At 38.6% G+C, this 24,415-nt stretch overlaps 1 protein-coding gene across 2 annotated transcripts in view; it reads left to right on the plus strand.

Moving 5' to 3' along the window:
• LOC137166957 (spindle assembly abnormal protein 6 homolog) overlaps nucleotides 1-9,807 on the plus strand; it is a 34,043-nt gene extending 24,236 nt beyond the window's left edge. For both annotated transcript variants that reach the window (XM_067568882.1, XM_067568883.1), the window contains exons 14-17: nucleotides 2,048-2,200; nucleotides 4,019-4,122; nucleotides 6,775-6,863; nucleotides 7,677-9,807. In XM_067568882.1, coding sequence (XP_067424983.1) covers nucleotides 2,048-2,200; nucleotides 4,019-4,122; nucleotides 6,775-6,863; nucleotides 7,677-7,768 — 438 coding nt within the window. In that variant the 3' untranslated portion in view covers nucleotides 7,769-9,807. The remainder of the gene's footprint in view (nucleotides 1-2,047; nucleotides 2,201-4,018; nucleotides 4,123-6,774; nucleotides 6,864-7,676) is intronic.
• Nucleotides 9,808-24,415: the final 14,608 nt, after the last annotated feature.

The raw sequence follows: 24,415 nt of genomic DNA on the forward strand, positions 1-24,415 counted from the left end.
TTTTCCTCAGTCCTATTTGGATTTTTTTTTTGTTGATTTGTTCTGAGGAAGTGGGAATTTAAAGTCTACATGACCCCTCCATTTCCAGAGTAAAGAGAGAGACATACTTTTGCTCTGCTTTCATTTTAAAATTCTTCTCCTTCCCCAGCTTGCTGGCAGTCATGTGGGAGGTGAAGGATCCAACTCTAGGGATTCTCTGAATTACTGACTGAGTCCTGAGATTGCCATATACAGCCATCCATTCTTAATTTGGTATTCTACAGCTGCCACAGTGGGTTTATGTAATCCCTTTAGGAATAGTGAACCGACTCCACTGCTCTGGAACCCAAGAAAATGGTTGTGGTTTTCATGAGCCAGGAACCAAGTGAGCTAATTTTTTTGTCAAAGTACAACCCTATGACTTGTCATAATGAGTTCTTTTTACTAAGCATTTCCATATCACAATCACTCGGGGTCTGAATTGAAGAAATTAAAAGTGCAATTTATGAATCTGTGTACCTCTCTAGCTAGATCACTACAGTCAAAATATTTGCAGGAAAAGGATTTGGGTTAAACTCTTCAAGCTGTTCTCTTGATGACAGACACAGCTCAGCTATTCTTTGTCCACTTAACAAATTTTGGTTGTCAAGAATTTACTTTCCTGAAAATTAGGCTACATGGTGCTAGATGGGTTAGGACGCTTTTCAAGATGCTTCTGAAAATAAGTAACGATATAAATGTTTTCTTAATAGGCCATTTTTAAGTATTAATATTTATAAAGGAACATGATTATTATCCTTAGTAAATGTGGACAATGTTGTCATAACATGTAGCTCTTCAAAAATTGATTCCAGTTTTGAATGTTTTTACCCTTCACACCTTTCATCCAGAAATTGTTCTGTATTTGAGATAAGCCAGTAGATGTTTAGTATGTGCAGTGTAATGTATAAGTACAGAGAAAATACAAATGTCTAAAATATGCACCCAGATTTAACATCCGTCCTTGGTCTCAGAACATGCTGAGATGGTCAGATTAGTTATTTAAAAATAAAAAAGACAAATAAAACACTTTCCCAGTTCCAGTGGCATTTACCACCTGCTAAACTATGTGATGTAATGACAGAATACAAAGATATATATTTAATTGAAATTTCCTGGGAGGGTACTAATCTTGAAGTGCATCCTGCTATAAATTTCATATTAGACACTACTCAAAAATCCCAGTTGCACTGCGAGACTGATTAGATAAAGAGCTTTGGTGATTGACAAATTGCCTCTAGGTTTTTCCAGGGTGGATGATCGTATGTAGTGGGTAAACACCACCGAGGTATTGGAAACCCATTTGCAGTAGAGCTGAAGCTGTGCTGTGTTGAGGCCTTGTTGATCTAGGCAATAGGGTTAAGAGATTACATAATGCCTGTGCATTTGAGTATATGATATGATATGAGAAAATGGTCGTGTGTGTGTCTGTGAAATGTATTGGATGGGTAATATGAGTACTTAACAAACAAAACTGGACAGAGGAGGTTCATTGATAACAATGTTGATCTCTGGTAACATTATATCAGAAGAGTCCTATGGCTGGCAGTGCTATTGATAGCCCATGCTTTCATTTTACTATGAAGAGGACCCTCTTCTAAAACTTCTGGTTCTCTCCATTGGGGAAAAGATGCAGAGTGGAAGGGCTTTTCCACCTTGAAAACATTAATAAAGGGTGGGTACCTTTTTTGAGATGAGAGAAAAGAGGGGCATTTGTCACTTATCTGTTTTCTTGGTGTTCCTTTTTCCATTTGGCTCTAGCTTAGCAATAAAGCTTGTACTATGGATCTATAATGTTAACGTTTCTTGCTTAACACATACTTAGTCATTTTTTTTTAAAGTGTGTAGATGAAGGGTTTGTGGTTTTTGAGTAAAATTGACCTTTGTGCCCTGGTTACTTAGAAAGCCTACATAAGTCTATCACAAAAATATTAAGACAATTTAAGCATATTTGAGAGGCTTGTTTGCTTTTGTCGCATTTTACTTTAATCAGTCTTTTCCTACACTTATTTTTGTTTTTCCCTTACAGCCTCGGCTTCCACTTTATAACAATCCTTTCTCTGTCTCTGTGATGCCTCCACCGATTAGCTCTGCTTCCCTTTCTAATAACTATAAAGGCTCTGTTCCCCTGCGAATGAATATCCCATGTGTGGTCACCAGTGCTGCAAGATATAACCCACAGGCAGGCATATATGCTTTTTCTTTATTATTTTTCACTTTGCACTGTAACGTATTCTGCTGAAGTGTCCTAGCTTTTAACAGCTTCATTCTCCATTGTGCATTATCCAGAGGCAAATCACCAGAACATTAATGTTAACATGGTATGTTTTGACGCTAATAGCTTCAGTTCTCTAATGCAGTTGTGCTTAATGTAAATATTGGGGAAAAAAGAGAACACTTAGAAATGGCCCCTACTCATATCTAAGTATTCTCTCCACACACCAGTTTTGACTTATGTCATAAATACAACATGACAAATGTGTTCTGAAAACATTACTAACCGTTTTGACAGATTATGCATATAGACTACATGGGTCTGAGTACATGAGTAACTGGTTTAGGAGGGAAAAGGGAGAAGTATTTTTTCTTAAATAATTTTTGCTTATTTGTTCCTCCCAGAAAAATTAACTGACCAAAATGTCTATCTGAAAAAGCATTATTTTCACTTTAATATATACTTTTCTAAAACCATCCAGTAAATGGCCTTTTATTTTGCACCTTTCACTGCCTTCCTGCAGTGTGCTCACTAAATCCATTGCTGCTAGGACTACATCTTTATATTCCAAATCTCTGGGCAGCTTTTAAACTGTCTGGCCTTTTTGTTAATTAAAAAAAAAAAAAAAAACAAACTTATACAAGAAACGTTCTCCTAACCCCCATCCACTCCCCAAGAAGAACCATAACTAGTCTGAGGCCTGTGCCTGACAAAACTCACTCTTGTGCCTGCTATCTCACAATTCATCAGAGCTAGAAATGTTTATAGCCCACAGAAGAGCTGGGATCTCAGGTCTTCTAATATAAAGAATCTGTTCCTGGCCTCAGCCAGCTGCGGTATATTGGGCCTTACAATTGCAACATTTGACATGTAACAATCTATTTTAGAAGTTGTAAAATGTATTCGTGCTCATTTGATCTACCTCTGATTTGTAGAGTTAGATTGAAGCCAAAATTATTTTATTACATAGTTGGAGGGTATGAAAAACCAATTTTTTTAAAAAAAAATTGGTTTTATAATAGGTAGAGAGTATGAAAATAATAAATTTAGATTTATTAACTATTATAAAATGTGGCATTATATATTTTGCTTAATGTTAATTTGAAGCCTCTTTTGACATTTTTGTGCAGCATTACCTTTGCCACATTCAAAAACTGCAATAAACTGAAACTTACCCCAATAAAGCTTTATCCCCCAACTCTTAAACTAGGTTATCATTAGATTAACTATTCACATTATTTTTAGTTATATTAAAAATTAGTCCATTGCCTAAGCCTCTGGTTGTATCTACAGCAGTAAGTTCGGTAATACAGATATGATACTGTTTCAAATTGGATATATCAGGCATTCCCTCACACATGCAGTTTACTTTGAAGAACGCAAACTGGAGCCTTCTCTTACTCCCATTGAATTCAATGAGAGTTTTGTCATTGGTTTTAGTGGCAGCAGAATCTGGTTCCAGAAAGCCAATGGGCATGACTATTCACTGCACTACACCAGTTTGAGCCATGTGCTTTCACTGAAGACAACGGAGTCGAGCTAGCATAAAACTGATGTTGTACAGACATCAGAGATCTAGACCTGATGTCTCTGAGCAGTTACCCAAGTGATCTTTTAAAAAAAAAAAAAAGGGATTTTAAAAATCACAAAATATGGTTTAATGGTACAATGACAATTGTGTTGTATTTGGGAGAGGAAATATTTGTACTGTTTATGGTGATGGGAGCCATATAAGCACATAAGTCTTGTCCAGTGTGTTTGTTTCTTGCTCTCTAAATTGTATAGGTACGCATCAACTTATCAGCAGGTTCCTCCAGCACTCCATTACCTGAGACAAGACCTTGTCCACCAACTTCCACTCCTTTAGTGCCCCCTAACTCAGGCCACGTGTAAGTTTTTCTTATTTTGTTTTTTTTGCTGAGTGCTGCGTGCGTGCATGCCACACCACACATTTGGCCGATGTCAAATTGTTCCTGTATTGTAAGTAACACAAGTCTGAGGTTTCAGACAGCATTATACTGGCAGCTGTTTGACTCTTTCCTTCAAGCAATCCATTGGACATCCCATTTGTTTGCCTGGAGAATGTTAAAAAGTGCCAGGAAAATCATCTGGAAGAGAATTAAACTCTGCAGAGAAGTCTATTTTCACTTTTTTTCCAACCCCCTCATCACATTCAACAGTCTTGGCTGTGGATTTCCTCCTTCTCATATTTGCATTTAGGAACTCCCCCCTGACAAAGCCCTCCTAGGACTGTGTGCCTTTTTAATTCAAAATGTAACCAGCTATTTAGATTTTACTTGGGCACTTCTCCAAATAACTTCTAATTCTCTTCAATATGATCTCATATGTGGGCAGTTATAAACTGCCTTGAGCTTGCTTGTAATCCTTGGAGTCAGGCTCCCCGTTCACACCACCACCACAGCCTCATGATTAGAAATATAACTGTTAAGAGCAAGGAAAGTAAAGACAAGGCTAGAAAGTGTTTTTTGCCTCTAGAAACGCTTTTCAGTAAAGTGAATTGTCTGTCTTGGATGCAGATAGCACGCTATTTCCAAAGTAAAGTGAATCCTCAAGGTAGAGTCCAGCACACGTTGTTGTTGCCCAGGCAACCTCCCGCTAAGCAGCAGGAGGAGGATATAGGGGAATGTGCTGCTTGCCTGAGCACTTCAGGTTCCACAGCCCACATCGCTAACTGTTCAGACATCTCTGCAGCCATCTTCAGTCCCTCCTGTAATGGTGGCAAGAGATTGGAGCCAAATGGAAGACTCTATCAAGAAAGACCAAACAAAAAGCCTTTCTGGAAAGAGAGGCGAAAATGGAAGCAACAGCCTAATGGCTACAACATTAGGCAGAATATTTTAGCTGTGTATATTAGCTATTGAACTCCAGTACTGCATGTTTTGCAAGGCAAGAATGGAGCTGATGTTCATTCCAACAGTAAATTATTTTTTTCATTGGTTTCAAAAGATAACCATTTTTCTGACCTAAACCCCAGCTTCAAAGAGAGAAAGAGACACTTTGAGGATATGAGAAGAGCTGTTAAAAAAACCTAATTGGAAAGCAGCAGAAGTTCACTGTATCTCTTTGTTCCTCTTATCCTGCAATATAAAGGGGGGAAATATTTAAATCATCAATTGCTTGCTCCATCAGAACTTGCATAATAGAAGCCTTTATAGCAACAGGTTTGACTCCAGCACCATATTACAGCTCATTAAAATAGAGGAACAGTGGTATCTCTTGCAGAAAGAGTACATGCCACATAAGACAGCCAACTTGATCCTCTATATGTAGCACATTTTCAAGGCTCTACCAAAAAAAAAAAAAAAAAATCAGGGTGGGATTTCTCAAAAGCGGTTGGCTAATTCTGTTCCCATTGAAATCAATGGGAGTTTTAACACTGAGTTCAATGGCAGTAGAGTTATCTTCGTGTAGGCTGGCTGGTTTTGAAAGCTTCAAGTGATTCATATTGTGGTGAGGTGCTGGATGGTGTGGTGCCTTAGCTTTTTCCCTTCTCGATTACAAATGTATTCATGTAATTCTACGTGAATCAGTTATATGTATTGTCAGCTCATTAGGTTGGTTCATTGCCTACAATATTCCACTATGAGGATTGTTGGACAGAAAGAGTCGGAGACAGGGAATTTTTCTCCTTTCTGTTGCAAAAAGTACTTCTGACTGTAGTGTACATTCTGAATATTTCCCCTTTTCGTGAATGTCAAGAGGGTGTTTTACCAGCAATGTGCATTTTACCACCACACGCTAATGTAAATCTTCCTAAGCAGGAAAAATGTGGTGTTATGTGATGAATGGTTAGATAGTATTTTACAGGGCGGGGAAAAAGTTCTGAATGATCCAGTCTTGTGACAATGGAAATAAATTTAAATAGGTGTTAAGTATTTGGTAAAACTCTATTCTCTGTTTAGAGTTTTAATCTGCTTTTTTTCCCCCAAACAATTAAACTTTTTTCTAAATTGTATTTAATGTTGTTACTATTTATCTAAAATTGATAGATAATTGATTAATGCCAGTAACATCTTTGTACATAGGAACACTATTTTGTGTCCTTTTTAAATGTAGCCTGCCTGTAAGCCTTTACTAGCCGTAGTCTGTAAAAGGCGATGGGTGCTGTTAGTGCTCTGTTCATTTAAGACTAATAAATAATTTTTTTTAGGATTCCTGATCAGAGTCCAAATAGACGCAATGTTTCAGTAGCTGCAGAATGAAAGCAATGAACTGTATAACACTTATTGTTTACAGTCCACTGTTCTGCAGCTGAGGTTGCTTGAACTATGCTTGAGCTGTGCATTTATTTTATATTACTTTGTGCCTCTTCTCCTGACCTAAAAAAAGAAAATACAGCGATCAGGAATGCTGTGTACTATATTACTTCTGCACATTTTAAGAATGGCTAATAACTAGAAAACTGGAGAGGAGGAGGAGGGGTGGTATAACAGACCATATAGTTTAACAAGGATATTTATTACAGGCAACTTTCTCGATTTTGAATAACTTTTTCCCCCAAACACATTTTGATATTACAGTGAGCCACCTGCTTTAGACATGAAATATTTGATGAAAGATGGCAACTTGCCTTTGAGAGGACTAAAACCTTTGTCTGTAGCAAGCACAGGTAAATGATCTCATGGAGTGCAACTGTTTGGAAGATGACTTGTTTGTTTGTCCCAATTAACCAGCAGTTCAGGGCTCTTGGGTGCTACCATAATATAAATGTATAGTAGTAATAACCTGTGTGTTCAACAGAGTGTGATTTGAAACCGCATGTTATAGTGGCCACCATTTATAAAGTCACTGTTTGTTGTAACATGATATCTTCAGATACCTGAGTCATTTCCTGTTTGATGTGGGGGAATACTGAGAGAGTTCAGGTTTCACTGTTTGACACAGTCGGATTTTAATGGAGACAATATGAATGTACAGTGGAGTTACTTCTAGAGATGGAACTGAGCTGCTAAGTTCTGACCTGAACTTCCTCAACCTAGAATAATAGAAACGGCATTTTGAGGTTTGGGTTCAGGCCCATTTCTACTTTTTTTGGCAAATGTATATTAGAATAGAACAATTTAAAGTATACTATTGGCCACAATCTATTAACCTACACAGGAATGTTATAATGCGAGGTCCTGATTCAGCAAAATACTTAAGCAGGTACCTAAGTTTTTAAGCACATGAATAGCCCCATTGACTTCAGTGGGATTACTCACATACTTAAAGTTGGGCACCTGCTTGCGTATGTGGATGAATCAGAGAGTGATTTTTTTGGAGGGGTGGGGGAGACCCGGGGAGAAAGCTTACTATATGCTGAACTTAAGCTGTTTTTTCAAAACCATTTAATATGAATAATTGTGTGTATATACATATAACCATCTTACAAAGAGTCAGTGCATCAACTGGTAGCATAACTTTTTTTAAATTTTTTTTTCAGTATTGTCAAGAACTATGTTATCCAAGCAAGGAAAACCGCCTGTGATATCTGCTTACTTCCCAGGGCAACAGACTAGACTTCCTGCATCATAAGCTCCAATTTTATTAAGAGGATTGAAGAATAGAAAAGCTTGCACATGTTAATGGAAGCAGCGTCAAATAGGTACATCTGATTTAACATGTCTGATGTAAAAGAAAAAAGATGTGCTTGGGCAACACGGTCATAAATGTGACTTTATAGTCTGTCTGAACGTGGTTACTTTTTTCTGTAAAGTCTGTGCTCATTAAAACTGCCAAAATGTGGTCTGGAGGTAAAGCCAGCTATTAAAAATCTAATGATTTCATTTCTAGATCAGTCTTTTAAAATGAGGTAATGTTGATTTATTTTGCTTAATGTAAAGCAGTAGCTGATTGACTCTTCAAAGACACAAAGCTGCTTATACACTGCGCATGATGAAGGAAAGCACTTATTTCATGTGATTTTTGGTGCTTGCAGCTGTGTCTGTGCATGCATTCTGTGTCCTGTATTACTACAGGGTGTAACAGGTTTTTATCATTGTGCTTAGAAGTGGTTTTTGTAATCCTTAAATTGTGAATTTTTATGAACAGCTTTTTTTAAACATGGCAAATTACAGCAGAATACTCCAATGTGTATGCAGTATTTATTCTGTGACATACTAAAGATGATCTCTGTTGAGAGCTATTGTCTCTGGGGAAAAAATGACTTCTGCAAGTGGTGGGGTTTTTTTATTTTGCTTTGTTGGTTTTTTTACTGCATTCTATTTGGGAATTTATGAGAGAACAACTTTTTGAGAGTTTGAAACACCCATTTTATATTAACTATGCTCAGACTACAAAATTAAATTGCATATTTTGCTACATATTTTATAACTGGGGTCAGATGGGTTATTTAATATTGCTATTTTTAATAGATACGTGTCTAATATTTTCTGTCAAAAGTTGGAGAATTCTAGTAAAAGACAACAGATTCAATGACTTCTAGATGCTGAAAATGTGTCTTCTATCATCCTAAAAATATTTACAGTTTCGATAGGTTAGGGTCTGTCAGTGGGTGCAACTTCATTTATTTACATTAGTTCTTTACTTGGCCCTTTGTTATTCAGACCATTTTAAATCCAGAGTATTGGATCCATCTTTTTCAAATATTGAAAAACTGGGGCATAGTGCAACATTTTGCCAAGATCCATATTTTAGGTGAAACTCAGTAGAATCAACCCATTTTGTGAGAGATTTAAGATGGCAGCAGAAGATTCTGCCCTTCACTGTGAAAAGGTTTTGCCTATCTGTACTCCTATGTATCTATTGGTCATTCCCTCCCCTCCCACCACCCACACGCACTTAATAATTTTTCTTATATAAAGTGTAGAGTCCTCTTCCTAATTTCCAAGAAGTACTGCAGTGATATCTGTATCATCTCCTCCCATTTTCAGACAGTTCTACCTTGATCTGTTTTCAGTGAATATTTGCAATCTCAACAGAAAGCATAATTGGCAGTTGATAGTCAAATAACATTGATCTATGATCATTTTTCCTTTTGATTCAATAGCCTACTTTTTGGGAGACATGAATCGGTCATAGGGTTATTATAGTGAGACAAATCTGCTCTAAAATGGTACCTACTAAACTGATGCTCTACTACTGTAATCTTCAAAACAATGTTAACATGTAATGCCTGGAACTCTGCAGTTAATTTTCTTGTCAGTATTATAAATGTTAACCTTTTTCTAAACTTATTTTTGTAGAGCATATGTTTGTTGTGGGGAGCGACAGCAGGTTTCTGTTAACCATAATTACTACCCACACTATACCATATTTTAATTTCTGGAACATGGAAATGCATCTCCTATTTGAGTCCAGTCAAAATTGGGTATTCATAATTGTGGTACTTTTTGCTTGACCGCTTCCTCGGTGGGTTATTTTATGAGACGATTTTGCATGCCTCAAAGAACTGTCCAGGGGTTTGGAATGTCCATCACCTGTCACTTGATACCTAACCTATGGCCTAATGTTTCAGTGTGTTGTCTGTCTTGCATCATGTCGAAAGCGTATATAAAAATGTTACATTTTATATTTAAGTTTTACATTGTTGTGAATAAAATGTTTGAACTGTTTGTAATTGCCTAACTTTGTTTTATTAAAAGAAAACAGAGAGGCTATTTTGCAGTTGTTACTATCAGAGGCAAATGTTGTCTCTGTACACTGCCATCCCAGTTGATAATGAGGAGACACAGACATAGCTAAGAGCAAAATTTGAAGACCATCGTATGGGCATAGTAAATGAGGGTAGAAGTTGGCCTGGTGACAGTTCAGAAAAATTCCTGTTTGCATCCAGAAAACCATTCTGCCCTCCTTCTTTCCCCCCTCTGCAAACTGGCCATATTTGTGGAATATCACTTAGACACCTTAACCATGGAAAGTTGAGTTTGCTTGTAGGTTATAGTTCTGTAATGCATTGTACATGGAGCTATGCCTTTAAAGCCCTTGGAATCAACCTAGGAAACAGGAATTTTCATACTGGAACAGACCAGATTCTTTTCCCCTTCTGTGTGCATTTATCAACATTTAATTTCATTTGCTATCATGTTGCCTGTCCCCGTTGCTTGCTTTAAATCTCTCTCTGAAGATCCTCAGTCATGTCTAATCCTGACTAACCTAAATAACTTTGTTCTCTGTAATTTTTTTTACCTTACTGTTCACCCCCTTTTCCAGATCATATTAATATATTTTTTTAAACAACATAGGGCCTAGTATGGGACCTTGAGTCATCCCCACTGTTTACCTTTTGCCATGATGAAAATTAACTGTTTCATCCTACTGGTTGCTTTTTGTCTTGTAGCCAGTTTTTCATCCAAGACAATGCTTGCCTTTCACCCCAAGACTACTTAACTTCTTTAATAGCCTCTTGTGTGGGACCTTGCCAAAGGCCTTCTTGAAATCTAAATAGTCAACCAGTTTATTCATTATTTTGACTTGTTCAAATAATTCTAAGATTAGTGAGCAAATAAAATATGTTTAGTGACAATGAAGGTTGCATCAAGACTTGTTCAAATCCTTGAAAATATGGAAATAAGTCTCCACTGTTCCTTGCCACCATCACATCTCTTGCAACACTATTGATAACACATGGAGATATTCATTTCCATCTTCAACTGATACCAGAAAACACTATGTACCTCATCTTCAACTTGCTTTGTCATGTGAAACCTTGATGGTGAGCTCTATACTCTCTTGTGTCAAGAGACTGACATATGACTGTCACATAGTCCATTCATTTGGAAAGTTACTTAATATCGGTGAAGTAATAATGATTGTCTATTGTGTTGTAATTTGATGATTTTTAGTATTACTTTTAAAAGGATGTGTATGTGTGCAAGTGTGTGAGAACTGAAAAAAATACATATTTTTTTAAAGCACCAAGAACTCTTTGGGACTTAAAAATGAAAATAAATCCCACAACAGCACTTAGTCATTTCTCCAAAAAATACATTTCAAGTAACAAGAAGCGTGTGTGTGTGTGTGTGTGTGTGTGTGTGTGTGTGTGTGTAAATTCACAGAAAAACAATTCAAGACAGTTGATAATGTGGTGTGAATTACAGATAAGTGGGATAAAATACTGTTCAAAGAATTAAAGAGAACATTGAGTCACGAAGTCAAAAGCAAAGTGATACAATAAAGGCAAAGGGGAAAAATAAGATGCTTTAAGATGAAATTTGAAAACCTGGAAAGACAATGAGACTGAGATGGTTGCCCTTTGTAGGAGTTGTAAGTGAGAGAGAGTGCTCTCCCTACCAATGGTGAGGTTGTAGAGAGATATTTAGAAAGCAAGAAGAGAAGAAAAATGAGGGAAAAGGATTGGAAGACTGGTTGCCAGAGGTGGGGGAGAATCCAGTTTTAACTAAAAAGGTGGTAATTAGGCAGTGATTACATTCACCTGTGTGAGAAAGTGAAGTAGCCAAATTCTGGAGAGCTGGAATTTGGGGAAACTGGAGCTGCTATAGTCAAGGAAAGAGGTAATGAAATTTGACTGAGGATTTCAGCAGAGACACAGTCAAGATGGTAGCTTGGGATCACAGGAAATGCTGTGGAGATGATGATCAGATTTATTATAATATTTTAGTAGACTAGGGAAGAGAAGAAAAGTTCAGGGTCAAAGTTGATGTGAAGCCTTTGAACAGTGCAGATAAATGGGAAGTTGGGGAGGTACTGGAGATTTTCTTGCCTGAGAAAAGCTTCCTTCAAAACATGTAGCTGGAAAAGATTGGGACAAAGCCACAATCTTACTTCTGTATAGTATAGACTTTAGAGTGACATTATTTTCTTTATAAACTTGTTGTTAAGAAACTCTTACGTTACTACTATGAAAAATGTTCTGGGTATTTTAATTCACAGTAATACAAAGTAGGATATCAGGTTTAAACCATATGGAAGTGAATTTGGGATCATAATATGGGACTATTATGAGGAATGTTAGAGAGAGAGAGAGAGAGTCTGTCTCTTTGCTGCTGCTTTCTTACAGGTTCACTTACAGATAATGCAGTCAATTTGTGGTGGTACAGCCTGCCTTACTGCTCTAGCTCCTCCTGATGGGTGAACCACACTTGTATCCCTTTCTAGTTTGACATATTTGCTTGATCAAAACTAGAGGTGAAATACAAACTGTGTTAGTGCAGACTGCTACTGCTAATTAGGCTCCAAAATAATACAGCATATGTTAATTTTTTTTTAGGATGATTTCAGTACAGGTGGTGAAGTGTGTGTGTGTGTGGTGTGAGAGAGAGAGTGAGAGCACATAGGGTAACAATAGTTATAGATTAGGAAATCTGTAATTGTGAATGAAGAATGTAGTATCTTTGTCTGTTTGGTTTGAAAAAAGAGCTGTTATAGATTTATGATGATTGTTCTGACAGCTAACAATGTTTAAACATACAAATATGCATAGCTTTAATTTACTATGGATGAAAAGTAGTAGTTTTTCCTCCGCTGTTTCACTGAAATAGAAAAACCTAAGAAAGGTATCTTTTTTTTTAAACTGAAAACAAGTGTAAGGAAATATGCATGTTTAAACTTTTCAGTACAGCAGAACCTCAGTTACAAACACTAGAGTTATGAACTGACCAGTCAACCACATACCTCATTTGGAATCAGAAGTACACAATCAGGGAGCAGCAGAGACACAAAATAAACCAGCAATCCAATACAGCACAGTGCTGTGTTTAAATGTAAACTACTTGAAAAAAAATAAAAGGAAAGCTTAAAAAAAAATTGACATGGTAAGGAAACTGTTTTTGCGCTTGTTTCGTTTAATATAAGACGGTTAAAAGCAGCATTTTTCTTCTGAATAGTAAAGTTTCAAAGCTGTATTAAGTCAATGTTCGGTTGTAAACTTTTGAAAGAACAACCACAACATTTTGTTCAGAGTTGCAAACATTTCAGAGTTACAACCAACCTCCATTCTTGAGGTGTTTGTAACTCTGAGGTTCTACTGTATCTTGAATTTTTTTAATATATAGACCCTATAAGGTCACTGTAACTGAGCTGTTTATCATATGGCATTTAAGGCAATTATTCCACTTATCCTATTTTGGGTTTTTCATCGTTCACAAATACATAGCTTTTTGGTCTTTTAAAAATTAAAGCTGGCATCAATATACACTAAAATTTCTAACTCGGGTGACTAAATTTAGTTACCTCGGTTACTGGCCTGATCTTTGCTCAAAGGTGATGAGCATCTGCAGCTCCTCTTGATCTCTGTTGTGGGTGTTCAGCACTTAAGAAAATCAGGCCATTTGTTTAGGTGCTTCAGAATTGGTTTAGCTACCTAAATTTAGGTCATAAGCTTATGTCTGTGCTGCTTCCTCTTTCTGTATTACTATGCTTTGATAGTGAATTAATCGGGTGTGTGTTCAAAAACATGCTTGTACTGGATACAGAAGTTAAAAATTAAACTCAGGACTTAAACTCATTGGTATTAAACTCATTGGTGGCTTTTGAGCTAGTAATTGATACAGTGCTTGGGAATTCCTGGTAATCCATGAATGTTCTGTTTGATATCTCCATGGTAACCAACGGTAAAAATGTTGGGCTTAGTGAGCTTCCTTCTTAACCCAGGTTCAGTTACTTAAGATAGTTACACTTATAAATCATTTACTTTAACAAATATCATAGTACTAGATGTAGCAGCATATCTTATCCAGCGTTATTAGAACTGGCACACGGGAAAGCAATATTTAAGGATTTATATTTAATTGGATTTTTTTCTTTTAAATGACACTTCTGCTATCTGAATTGAGCTGGCTGTTCAAGCATATAATGAAATACATCCTTACAATTTTTATTCTCTCCTTGACCTAGTGTACATTGCAATGTGTACAAAGTTCTGTATATAATAGTACATTTTGTGCATACAAAGGCAAGGCCACAGATATGAAAACTAACCTGTACAAGTATGTAAAAGGGTTTATCATTATGTCTTACTATGTCCACCTGTATTGAACATCTGGTTTGTTTAGCTAAACAATTTTTCCTCTTGGCCTAACATGGCTTATGAACAAGTAGAATATGTCTTAATGTCATGGTGAGAGATCTTGAGAGTCTTAGAGCCTTTTCCTTTTAATGAAAGGGATTAGCTTGTTTTTCTTCACCTTTTTTTTTAAAAAAAAGAAAAACTTTTGGTTCAGAAAAAACTGACATATCAGAATGCTGGTCTGACTTTACCTCTAAGTGTAAGGTACTTGAAATTGAAGCACTTTGTGCTTTTCAGCTTTAAAGCACTTTACAAACATTAAATCTCACAGTGGTTAGTAAGCATTATTTATGTTTTACAGATGGGGAAACTGAGGCAGCCAGTTTAAGTGACTAGCCCTGCTATCTGAATGGAGATTAAAATTTAGGAGTGCCAGACCTGAAGCTCTGTGTTTAGTCCACATGTTTCAGGGCTTTCAAAGATAGGAAATGAGAGAAAATGAACTGAGAACAATATTGATATGCTAATACAGATCCTGTCTCTTTAGATGATACACAAAACATTCAAAAAGTATTCAGAGGTTAGGATGGTACATACAATGACCCAGTGTTTTACATACACACACAAGGCTATATTCTAGACAATTAGAACAGGTGGAGGTGAAGAATAGTGCATTTTCTAGTTAGTATAAAAATAGCTTTTTTAACAAATACCATTTTATTATCGTTACTAAAACCCCTAATTTCCCATCAATATCACTTCTGTTACTGCCCTCAAAAAATAATTTACAGGTCTGCCGGCAGCTGCATACTGAGAGACTGTATCATGAGACAAAGCTAGGCCAGAAGAGACTGAACTCTTGCAGTCAACGTAGCTAGTTTAAGAACAACCTCTCTCCCCTGTGTGCCCAAAAGCAAGACTGTGGTCAGGTGGTAGGCCCAGCTAAACAGACACCACTGTCCAGTTAGAGCTGGGTGGATCAGAAAGGTAAAGAGTCTTATTGATGGAACAAGTTACATTAGGGCATTAACCTGCACATTAAAGGTGATTAAAATAAATGTTGTATAATAAAAGTCAAGGCTTTGGCTTATAAGCCCCAATGATACTCAATACAAAGCAAAAAAGTGTTTGGGGAGGGGGCACTCAGGCTGTATCACCTTTTTATTTTGAAATGTGTGTGTTGAAGGAGAAGGGAAGGAAATGGGGCACATTCTCATAATGAAAACACTACTGGTTTTGATATGATGTAGGATCTCTTTCCATGCACACTGAATCATATGCAAAAATACTAATATAGGGCTGTTTTTTCTTCAACAAAGTACCACTAGGTGGAGCAAGTGTTGTTTAGTATTCTTCATTTGGTATTGTTTTTAAAGTCCAAGCCTGAGAAAGCTAAGTACAAATCACTTGGAGTTGCAGCATCTTTGTTATTAAAAATTAGCGTTCAACTATGGATACTTAATGTAGTTGAAAGCTGCCTAATCAAGAAAATTGTTTGCACTTTCCAATAGATATCTTAATAATAAAAATTATGCTGAAAGCAACTCTAATATAAGGGGCTGGGGAAGAGAAAGGACAATCGAAAAAGCCATTATTTAAATTCCTTGCAGACTCCATTTCATATCTAAGATAATTGGAATGCCATCATTAAATATTTTTGGATAATGAGTTGCAAAATAGGCTTATTAGACTATTTCTCACTGTATAAAGTAAATGGTTTATCAATTATATTATGGTTAGGCAAAGAAATTAAGTTTGGCCTTGTAACTGGAGATGCACCAGAGGATATAGAAATGTTGGAGTGTGGCTTCAGTGGGAGGGGAATTTGTACTGTCTCACTAACCTACTATAAGGTAAAAAAAATCTCATCAGCTGGTTAGTCCTTTGGCTACTCAGCAGAGACTCAGAATGGGACCTGTTAAAAATCAGAGAGAGATGAATATGGTAGTGTCATGTTATACATGGGAAGCTTGAACAGCACCTTCTTGCACTATGGTTTAATAAAGCTCATACTCTTAATTCTTTAAGATAAGAAAAATGTTTTGTTTTAAATTGACTATATTTAATTAAGGATTTGCAGCATAGGGTGCTTATTGCTCCTAGCCCAACTACTAAGACTATTCCCCCTACATGACACTGGAGGAATTTAGGAAGAAGCCTGCAAAGATTCTCCAAATTATGTTTCAAAGCAGCTTTTTGCCATTTACTGTGTGACCAGTGAAAAACTTCTGACTCTTTCCTCACATAGTGAAATGGCAATGTAATGTAGAGTGCAGTTTGCACAAACGTGGGTAAATTGGCCCCACTATGTACAGCTTGCAGCTCCAGTCACCTTATGAAAATCATGGTTTATTATTTTAACTTTTATATCTTTTTAATTCGTTCAAATCACAAACTTAACTGACTCTGAGAACATACAGAGGGATGGTGGGCAAACTTCTTCACAGGATCTGCCAAATCTGTCTCACTGACTTCTAACACCTTAATGCTCCAATCCGTGGCTCTGCTTGTGCAGAGACAGAAAATCCTTCTGATTTGTGGCAAAGTTGTTGGTGACTTTGTGATGTGTATAAAAAGGGACTAGATGTTTGAGCTTTCTGAAAGTTTCCCCCCCACCCCCTTAGCGACACAGCTTAGGTGAACAGGGTCATGACTTTATTTTCAGGAAGCAATATAGACAGGCTCTAAGGATAATAAAGGAGAGAGAAACATACACAGAGTACAACGGTGGTAGTGCAAACTGCCCCATGCTGCTCAATAACTATGCATCAATCCTGACCTGGAGAGAGTTTCCCTGGGGATAAGAATTAGCCTTTGTACTCATTTAAACCTTGGTCTCTCTACCCATGCTGCTGCCAAGGGTATTCTGTATACAGTACACGTGTATTGTGGCTGTGGAGATGTAGTAAAATGAGAAAAATACCCACATCACCCACACTCATTTGAAGTTTGTCATTTTAATGTTTTACATTCCCTTTCCCCCTGTCCCGCACCTCTGGGATTTCAAGTCATGTACCAAACCACACTCTTCCAAAGATTGTTTTTTCTAGGACAAACTTTAGCTCCCTAAAGGGATAGGACTATGAAGCCCTAATGACTACGTGCCTGCTTACCAATTTCATCTCACCGGCCACTGACTTACTTCTTACTGCAATTCAGATGAATGTTTACTAATATTCCACCATCTCTTTTTTTTCATCCCTGTCTTACATGAGATCCGCTGCTTCCTTTGCCAAGTTCTGGGGAATGTTCTAGTCTTCTCTGTTTTAAGTCACTCAGCTGGTTTCTAATCAGTCTGAGCAGTTATTGCTACATGAGTCAGATATGCTCTCTCCACCCAACTCTCTGCTGTGTTGAGTGCCTCAGTACCAAGGGCTTGTTACGCAGGCTGGCAGAGGTACTAGGAAACCAGCCCCTGGCAGCATTATAAGTGGGCCAGCACTGTGACCCCCCAAATGTCTCTGCCTCCAGTTTCTCTCTTTTTCCGCTCTTTTATTGCAATGAAATGGGTATTTAGTGGTTTCTCAACAGAATTTTCAAGACACCGAGGCTCTGATTAAAGTGTCATTGAAATCAGTGGGATTCTTTCTATTTACTGCAATGGGCTTTGGATCAGCTCCCAAATGAACTTTTGCCTGCAATATGGTGAGGGCTCAATTATGCCTCTCCTACACTGAGCCATCCTGAAGCGGGGAAAGACTTGCACGGCTGGAGCTCTAGTCCCTAGCAGCAATATCTGTCTTTCAAAGGCATAAAGCCTCCACAGGGCTGGTGAAGTGAAGGGGAGATTCCCCCTCTAACACCTCTTTAATTACAATAGCAAATATTTCTGCTAGCAGCCAGGAATCATGACCTCCAGAAATGCGCCCTCTGAGGCTCCTAGTGTTGTCAGTAGTGTGAATACCACCTCCTACTTCACAGCTGTGACTGAATATTGCAATTTAGTCCTTAATTGGGACACTCAGTGTGATGAGTGTTGCCATGTGGCTATCAATCATGTTTTTCAGCAAAGCCCCTCTTTTCTTTTTTACAGAAACATCTTTGGTTCAGAATTGGTGGGTGTTAGTTGCTCACACTGTTTCCTTTCCAAAGGGGGCATGGGCTGACATGGTATAAATGACAAATTCTTGTCACTGTCTTCTGAAGTTGATAGCAATAAAGAAGTTCAAAACGAGCAATTTACTTTTGTACCTGACAAAGGCACTCTGCATTTCACATGGTTTAGTCATCATGAAGCACTGACACCTCTAATCCTGTTTAGACAACTGTCAAAACCATTTAATAAAAGCAGCCTATTGCCCTTAGCAAGTTAGATATTGAAAGCTTAAACTGGGAACTAGACCATAGCACACATTCCACTCCACATGTCTCCCCCCAATCCTCCACTCCTGGGGCCTGTCTTGCACTTGCTCTACTGTATGAACCCCCGCTCCGGGTCAGCCCACGCAGAGCCATCTGCAAGTAAGTGGTCCCTAGGAGTGAGGGGATTAGGGTGACAGCGATATACCAGTCCAGACTGCAGAGGGGAACGTCACAATTTGTCCCATTCTCTGCTTGCCCTACCAGCTGAATATTATTTGTACTTTTATACTGGTGTGCAATATACTTCCACTTATCAGATACCCTACTGTCCTTCACATTATCCGAATCCCTTCCATGTCTCCCAGCATGTGATACAAGATGCAGAGGGCATGTAAAGGATTCGGGTAATGTGGCGGTTCCTACCCTGCAGAGATGCCATCCAGGACTGGAGGACAAGGACCCAGCAGTGGAAAAGGCCACTCTGCTGCTCGGTGGCTCCTGTAGACACATAGGGAGCCCTCTGCAGCCCCCCTCTTCCCTTCCCCCCATCACAGGAATGAGTGAGTGGGGCAGAGCAGAGACTCCTAGCCAGGACTGCGAGAAGGAGGAGGCAAACACATTTCAATGGAATTACTCCAGATTTGGGGTTGTGTAACTGCCATCAGCCTCTAGGTCAAAAAATTAAAAAACAAGTAATTTTAATCACCTTTAACTTAAAATATACAGGAAAAATAAGACAAATCACTGGACAGTTTTAGTTGATCTAGGGTTAAATTGTGACAGTCTGAAAGGAGCATCAGTAGGAAGAAGGGCTGAGTGGTGCTGAGGTCTGAGAACTGCCCCAGTGGAGATGCAAGAGGCAATATACGTCCATGAATTACAGAGCCTCTGGGGGCAGCGGAGCCAGTGTGCTACCTTGAACTAGGTGCAGCATGTATGCCTCACTGCTTGCCCATACAGGGTGGTGGTAAAGATATAGCATTTCAGCACTAAGCAGGAGCAGTTGTGTTACTCACAGAAGCACAGAGAATGCCTTTTGTGACTAATTGCCATGCACAGACTCCTCCTTTCACACTTGTGCAAAGGCTGGGCACAGTCTTGCCCATACTTAGTTCATAGGTCACATTAGATAACTCATCTTCTTTGGCACAACCTCACAGGTGCTTTTGGGAATGAATAAATGTGAGAGACAGGTAATTTCAGACATTCACCGGACCTGAAACGAAACAACAGCTGAGGTTACAAGTAGGGAGGAGTGAATTGACGGAGGGGGGTTGGGAGGAAGGGAAGCATAGGTCCCCACATTAGCCTGTAGCCTGACCAAAACCTGAAACTACTTAGTGGTTTGGATTAGTTCAGAACTTCAAAAAATTTCTATTCAATCCAAGGGAATTCAGGAATTTAGGGGCGGAGGTAAGGAGCTGATCTCTTCTGGGGGCAAGTTCCAGATTGATGGACCAGTCACTACAAAAGCTTTGTCTCTTACACTTAAAAGTCTTATCCTTCAGGGTCACAGTTCTATGCTTTCAGTCATGGGAGCTCATGATCAAGAGGAGGAAAATGATCCCTCAAGTAACTTGGCCTTGTCTCTTGTAGAGTTTGGAAAATGAGGGTCAAGTCCTGAAGTTTGACCTGGTATTTTATGGGGAAACACTGAAAAGAGCCCCCACAAGTTGCATTAGCTTTTTGGTGGATTCACTGTTGATTGACAGCAGAATAACACACATCCCCTCTACACAAAGTAGAGGAAGAAAGGTAAATAACTCTCTCTCATACATACACTTCCTTGTTCAATAGTACTTCAGTCTAGCCACAGATTCAACAGAACTGTGCTTGGCACGAAACCTGGTGTGGAGGTAGAAAAAAGTGCCTCTAAACCAACTTTCCATTCTCCTCAACCTTGGCGAAACCAGGGGCTGATGAAGCCCCTGACATAACTCAGAAGTGATTGTAGCTGCTGCTCTAAGTTATGGCAGGTAGAGCAGTCCGCCAGGGATCACAAGAGCTAACCCAGGTAGGCCAAGGAATGCAACCTGAGCTGGGGAGTGTGAAGCATAGAGCCAACACTGGTATTATTCCAGCTGGGATTCCCCCTACATTAGGTCAGATGGCCATTGTTACCAGAGTGGTACAAAAGGGATGGAGCCCGGGGCCATGACCCAGCATTTCACTGAATGCAGAGTGTAAGTATGGAATCTGAGAAAGTACAGGCAGGAGATAAATCCAAAAACATTTGCCACGTTTAATCATTCAGAATAATAAATTCACAATAAAAGTGCCGTGAAGGTTTTCCCTGGCACATGGTGATTTATTACTCAACAATATTCAAAAATTATAATTGATGGACTGGTTAGAGAACTGCAGAGTAATAAAAGTTATCTCTCTCCATGCCTTTTGTGATAAAATGTATTGGGCACTTTACACATTTCATAAACTTAATTGCCATTTTACTCACACTAGCGATCATCTCTTTTACAGTTATTATTGGTTACCCTAAAATACAACTCCTAATGTGCCATTCCACCAAGCAAGTTATCTGACATTAAGTAACAGCGCTTTGGCAGTGCAGTTAACATTCAGAGAATAGGGCACGTATGAAATCCCCACCAATTGTGAAGTATTGTATGGATCTTAACAATAATTGTCACTGTTCACCTGATTTGCAGATTAATAATTTTGGGCTGGATTGTGATCAGTCCTTATGTGGCAACACATGGGTGGCAGTAATGAACTTTTCCCCCTTTTATGGCCATGTTAAGGCTGGCTGCAATCATAGCCCCTGTACTAGGAGGGCCAAAGGGGTTTCTTTAATGCTGCTCCCTCTATGCAAAACTCACTGGAAGTGGAGAGGAGAAGGGTAGAGAAAAAGCAAGACCTTAGCTTCATCCCTCCACCCTACATACCAGCTGGTACAATTGGTCAGCTGTATGTGGTGGGGGGGCAGGAGAGGAGGTATGTGGTGCCCTTTAAAGAACTGCAGCAAGTAAGCTATACCCCTCACTGGGGAATTTCTGGAAGCATTGGGGATCTCTCACGCACAGTGCTTCCCACTATTGCTCCTGGGGCAGCATGGCTATGCACTGCTCTTTTCCATGGGCTTCACCTAAGAGGCACATTTTATCCCTTGATTAGTGATTATGTAAATCTTGATGATCAAGCACCTATCTGCCACTGCACATCAGTATGGGGAGCAAAACCACTGGCCATTAAGGGATGTTTATAGCAGAGGAATATATGAAGCAATAAACTGTTCTTGTGGGTGACTGAACACTATTCATTGCAAATATACACGAGCCCTCTGAACGATATTCCTATCATACGGCAAGACTAGAAGAGATTTACACAAGGCACAATATTAAAAAACAAGGTAGTTGAAGCTGGGGGAGGGCCTGGGGATAGGGGTTTGCTTCAGGGGAGTCTGTAAGTTCTGTGCTGTTTACATCTTTCACATTCCAGTGGCATTGCTTTACTGAAGGAGCTTGAATGACCCAAAGTGGTTCCAAAAGATGAGTGACTTCAATGAAACAGTCTGGATAGACATGGAATAATATGCATGGGATCGGGATGTCCACATGACTATGTTTTCAGCCACTCTCAAACTAGCCTCTGATTTTTTGCATGCTGTGCACAAATGGGAGAAGGTACAGAGGCCACTCTTTGAAAATGTAGCCCATCCTGTCATTAAGAATTCCTTTCACTGTGTCATTTTAAGAAACTATTTTATTTTTCCAGATGGTGATATGTGCAATCCTTCTCCAGTGATGGCTCTAGGATAAAAGCTTAGTTACGCCTGTGTTGTTTAATTTTGCATAGAGCTGGTCACACCGAAAAAAAGGATTCAGAAATGTTTTTGTAAATAAAGCATTCACTTTGCTGTAAGCCACAGAGTTATAGTATCTGTTAATTGTGAGGGTTTGGACAACTGCTGGAAATTGGTGAAAGAGTTCACAAATCCCCAAAGTTTCATGAATAACAACAAAATGAATACTCTTCCAAAACTACTGTACTGGAGCTGAGTGGTTGCTTGTCAAGATTAGATAGTCTCCTGTTTAAAAAACATTTAATCAGAAAACAGAAACAATACCATATGAATAAAGAGGTCACAAAATACGGACATGAAATAATTAAAGCAAGCAGGCAGTGAACAGCCCAGACTCTAAAAATTATTCATCTAAATGCTTAAAAAAAACCCCAACTTACAAATGCTTACAAAAAACAACTATGTTGGAGTCTGAGCAGAGGGAGGGAATATAGAGACACAGAATCACTTGCTTGAGAAAATGACCAGAACGTTACAGCAAAGAGAGTGAACTGGTCAGTTACATTATCTTCTCCTAATGCTTCCTTATCTTCACTCTTTAGAGCAATTCTTCTTTCTGAAACTTGCTTTGCCTTGAACCTTCTTTGGACAGCACTTCTCTGACTGCCAGTGTCCCCAAGAAAGGAGAGAAGTCTCCCAATGATTTTTGAGGGGCACAGTCCTCGCACTTGCATCTCATTATCTTTTTTCCCCTTCCATCTTTTCCTGTCAAAGCTCCCATGTTTGCTTTCTAGTGGTGCAACTGCTCTGCCATACAGAAGTCACAATGACTGCTCCCAGCCCCCCTGCTCTAGTTGGACCCATGACTCACATTTTAATTTCCCCTTTGAACAAAAAGCTCTGTTTAACATTGATTTAAACATGTTTTTACAATATGTGTGATTGGCACAACACCAAACAGCCTTTTTGATAATTTCCTAGTCCTCACTTACGTTCTTTAAGAGAAGCTTTTTTTCCCAGCATGCCTCTCTGGGATTGGCCTTTTAGATTTCAGAGAGCCAAGTAGCTACCGCACTAAAGTGGCCATTTTAGAATTGGCAGTTGCTACTGCACCTTCTCTTTTATCTGGTAAGTACCTGTTCTGTGTTCCCTCTCTCATTACTAAAGAGATGGTACATTCTCACTTTACAAAATAATCATCACTATACAGAAATAAACACCATTACCAAAACTACAGCCTCATTCTTCCATGGCTGTATGAACATATACTCAGAAAATCATGATTGGCTTGTGAACAATGTGCTAACTGTAATGACAGTGAAATGTGTAATGAATACTGTCTGTGATGAATAAGATGTGTTCCCTGTGTTCCAATACAGAGGCATTTTGGGGGTTTGAGGAGTGGGGCCTGTGGATCCACAACTACAAGGATTCACCAGGCCCTTTATTCCTCTGTATGAGATACAAACTATGTAATACTATATTCCTGAGGCGCCATTGCTTGGCCACTGCCTAGAAGGGATTCCCCCCCCCCCCCCATTCCCCTGCAAGATTTGGGACCATACAGCACCACCATTGCTTTCCATTAGATTTATTTTTCATTTAAAAGGAAAGTATCTAGGCTTTGGGAACCCAAATGTGACCTACTTTGAATCGGTAGACTTTAAAGTGGAAAACTCTCCAGATTCTAAATAATGTATCCACTGCATATATTTTTAAATCTACTAGTTCATCACTGACAGATATAAGCCAATAGTTGCTCTTTTTGACAAAAGGTTTTGTGTTCCCTTCACTAGCTTTGCAGGATAAATTAATAAAAGAAAAATATTTCCAGAACTCTGCTGTCCTGGTCTTATGAACATTGAAATGCATACTAATATATTGTATAATAATTCTCCTGTTATTCTAAGTGGGTACCTCTGGGGATAAACAAACTGTCCTACTTAATATGTTTCTGTAATTGGTAGCAATGTCAGATTGTCCAGATGACCAAGTACATTATTTTTGCACTGTTTTCAGGCTGAATAAATGAAGTAAAATGTACTTTTAAGGCATCTTACATGTAATCTAAAAAATAAAAGCTGCCACTACTTGACTTTGTTAAAGAATATAAGTAAGATGCTAGAAACAGTTGTTTTGCAGTGTTTATATAACCTGAAAATGCCAGCTTTGTTGTGCCTGGCAATCTGAATGG

This window comes from Emydura macquarii, unplaced genomic scaffold (assembly GCF_026122565.2).
Source record: "Emydura macquarii macquarii isolate MOO-44397 ecotype Brisbane River unplaced genomic scaffold, CSIRO-AGI_Emac_v2 contig_2897, whole genome shotgun sequence".
Lineage (NCBI taxonomy): Eukaryota > Metazoa > Chordata > Testudines > Chelidae > Emydura > Emydura macquarii.